General features: G+C 37.6%; 1 protein-coding gene across 1 annotated transcript in view; it reads right to left on the bottom strand.

Annotated features, from left to right (window-relative positions):
• Window positions 1-1753, bottom strand: part of LOC144648420 (uncharacterized) — a 28575-nt gene extending 26822 nt beyond the window's left edge. Inside the window, exons 1-2 of the mRNA XM_078507986.1 lie at window positions 1598-1753; window positions 1231-1248 (exon numbers count right to left, since the gene is read on the bottom strand). Of these exons, the coding sequence (XP_078364112.1) occupies window positions 1231-1248; window positions 1598-1753 (174 nt within the window). The remainder of the gene's footprint in view (window positions 1-1230; window positions 1249-1597) is intronic.
• Between the last annotated feature and the right edge of the window lie 1295 nt (window positions 1754-3048).

The raw sequence follows: 3048 nt of genomic DNA, 5'->3' as shown, positions 1-3048 counted from the left end.
AAAAATTGTTTAGTAGGTCTAAAAGGTCAGTCGAGTTATAAATTAATGGAAAAGGTATGTCTCGTTCTTTAAAAATGTCTTTTATCTGTAAAATAATTTTGCGAGCTCAGTACCAAGTTAACGTGAGGGATGAGAAGTTGTCCAGCTGTGTGCAGTTATAATTGGTTGTCCAGTTAGTTTGTTGAGGTTGGAGGGTGAGGCAGTATCAGTCAGTTTATGTACTTTTGATAGGAGTTTCATGTAAGGCAGTTACAGTTTGTCTTGCCTGACAGTGTTAAGTAGTTGTTTGTCAGTTGTGAGTAGCTTGTCAAAACGTAATTGTAGTTTGCGTAGTAGTTTGTTGGAGTCTGTAATAGTCTTAGGTCAAAGTTGTCCAATGCGTTTGTATGTAGTTGAGTCTGTAAGTTGTCTAGTGTATTCGTTTGTAAACCATGTTGTGGGTACAAGTGCCCACCCAAAGTTTTTGTCTGTCTTTGTAAGGATTATGTCATTGTGTGTGCTGAGGGTGTGGATGTGGGTTGTGTGTGAATGGGCGATGTTGAGGTGTTGTGGATTAAAAAGGTTTTGAAATTTTGCAGATTGTAGGTATTGTTTGGAGTATAATGTGGTGTTGTGAACATAATCAATAATATGTAAATTAAAATGAGGTTTAGATTGTTTTTCTTAGTAGTTTGATTGGATTCTTTTTGGTATAAGGATTGTATCTTCGGTTAATGTTCGAGGTTTTCTTTCTGATAGGTTGGCCTACGGCTTGGTAGTAGTGTCCTCTGTTGATGATTTTGCAGAGGGCGGAGTTGACTTCTGAAGATATTGTTTTTTTGATGGTAGGGATGTTGATGTTTTGTGTAGTTGGTATAATAATAATAATAATAATAATAATAATAATAATAATAATAATAATAATAATAATAATAAGAACTTTATTTAAGTGTCTGGTCTTCTAGCTAGCCTTAAGCTTACTAATCGGGGACACTGTTTAAATTGTTCCTTTGTTCAAAAGTTCAACAAGGTCGGGTGGAAGGTTGATGTCAGTGAAGTTGTGTATTTTATCGTTAGAGGTTTTTCTTTTTCTGCCAGCAGTTGTGATTTATAAATAGAAAGAAGCAATGTAAATTTAGTAGTTTTTAACCAGACATGAAGGGAAGTGCCTTAAGATATTCGCCCGAGCAAAAATATTTTTGTGTATGAGCAGATCATTCAGGACTAAAGAAAAATAAGAAATGAACTTACCTCGACTACTTCCACCATCTGTTAACAGAAAGAAAAGAAAGCTTTTAGATCACTGAATAAAAAAAATTCTGAGTCATAAAATAATAAAAAAGACCGTGGACACTCTGGAATTCAAAATATCGAGTATTGCTCATTTTGAGCTGGTTTCCCATGAACTGATAAAGTGTTTCTTTAGTGTCTTCTTCAGCAACTTCCTCTTGAATTCCGTAGAAGCGCAAGTTTACTTGGCGCTGATACACTTCATAGTTTTAAAGTTGCAGGGTAGCAACTTTAATTCTTCTTATTCAATTCTTCTTCATGCAAGCTTTTTGTTCGATTTCTCTAGATTGGCTTTTTCATGCTCTACATCCTTGTTTAATCTGCTCACACTGTCCTTGATTTTTTGGGTTTCGGTGGTTTCACTCTTCAGGTCTTTTTCAACGCATGCATCAATAAGGTTGATCTTGTGGACTGTATCTCGAAGCGTTTGAATTTCCAAAGCAATAAATGTTAACTTTTCAAGTTTACTGAGTATTTTATCCATCTTGTCATTATGTTGCTCCTTTCCAATTGCTTGTAATCCCGACAAGGCACTGTTATCACTTTCTTCACACTGTTTGCACTCAACAACTGCAATGGCGGATGCCTCGTGGGCCTCGTGTTGACACAGTTTCTCTCAAATTCTCACCTTTGTTTCTCCGGCTTGTGATCAAATACATGTTTTTCCATATCGTGGCCGAGTCTGGGCTTCCTCCGTCCAATTTTCCCAGAGAAAAGCGAAGCTAAAGTCCTCCATGAAGGTTTCTCAACATGATCTGTAGCTGACAGGGCGACCAAAGGAATTCCAAGCATGCGGCTCATTTAAAATCAGCCAATCAACTCCTTGCGACCATTGCACATCCAAACCCCAACCCGGCCCGGCATGGGAGTTTTGACACTTTGTAGAAGGCACCTAGAAAGAAGAATTCATGCTCGCTTTTCCATTTTCCGTCTATTTACGTTCGTGACTTTCCGAGAAACTCGCTCAGTATTCCAGTTTGGTCTGGCTCGTAACAATAGAAATCCGGGAGTTTTGAATTATACGAGCCATGATATGGAAATGGATATGGAAAAACATGTATTTGATCACAAGCCGGAGAAAAAAAGGTGAGAATTTTAAAACTTTAGCGTTAATTCCCAATTGAAGTGGAGGAAGTCGCCGCTAGCGGCCGCTCAGTTGCCTGCCTTGTCTCCTTTTCTCCTCTTGCCGACCACCGGCCGAACGTAAAAAACGCTTAATACAGCCCAGAACGCGAAAAAAACACCACACATGAATAGATTAACATTTAATTCACCTTTATTGAAATATTTCGAAAGAGGTTCATTTATAAATGTAATTTTCAGAGCTTTACTCAGAGCTTTATTCGTAACTCTCATAGATTTCAACATATTTCTATTGTTCGTCTTAAGTGAACAATTATTAACCACAAACACATAGGGTAGTCTGCCTGTGCTCAAATAGATGAACGTACAATAGCAATCGCTAATATCACGCAATACTTACAAGCATTTTCTCGTTGTTCTTACTGTAATTCATTCAGTACAGTTACTAAACCTTTTGTTGGAAGGGTGCCTTTACTTCATCTGCTCTTCTACACATCATTTTGAAAAATCAAACCCACACTTTTTAAGTCGTGAATAACGACTTATTGCGGTCTGCTGCGATTAAATTTGTGTAAACTCCCTTGGTAACCTGGCAATTTTATATTAAGTTTAAATTAAGTTCAAAATGGCGGATGAACTGCACAAGGGCTGGTTTCACGAGTTGTAATGCGAACTTGTGGATGTACATCAGGAGAA

Source organism: Oculina patagonica, chromosome 4 (genome assembly GCF_052425735.1).
Source record: "Oculina patagonica isolate OP01 chromosome 4, crgOcupat, whole genome shotgun sequence".
In the NCBI taxonomy this organism is placed as follows: Eukaryota; Metazoa; Cnidaria; class Anthozoa; order Scleractinia; family Oculinidae; genus Oculina; species Oculina patagonica.
The sequence above is the reverse complement of the archived record's forward strand: the minus strand, read 5'-3'. Positions and strand labels throughout refer to the sequence as shown.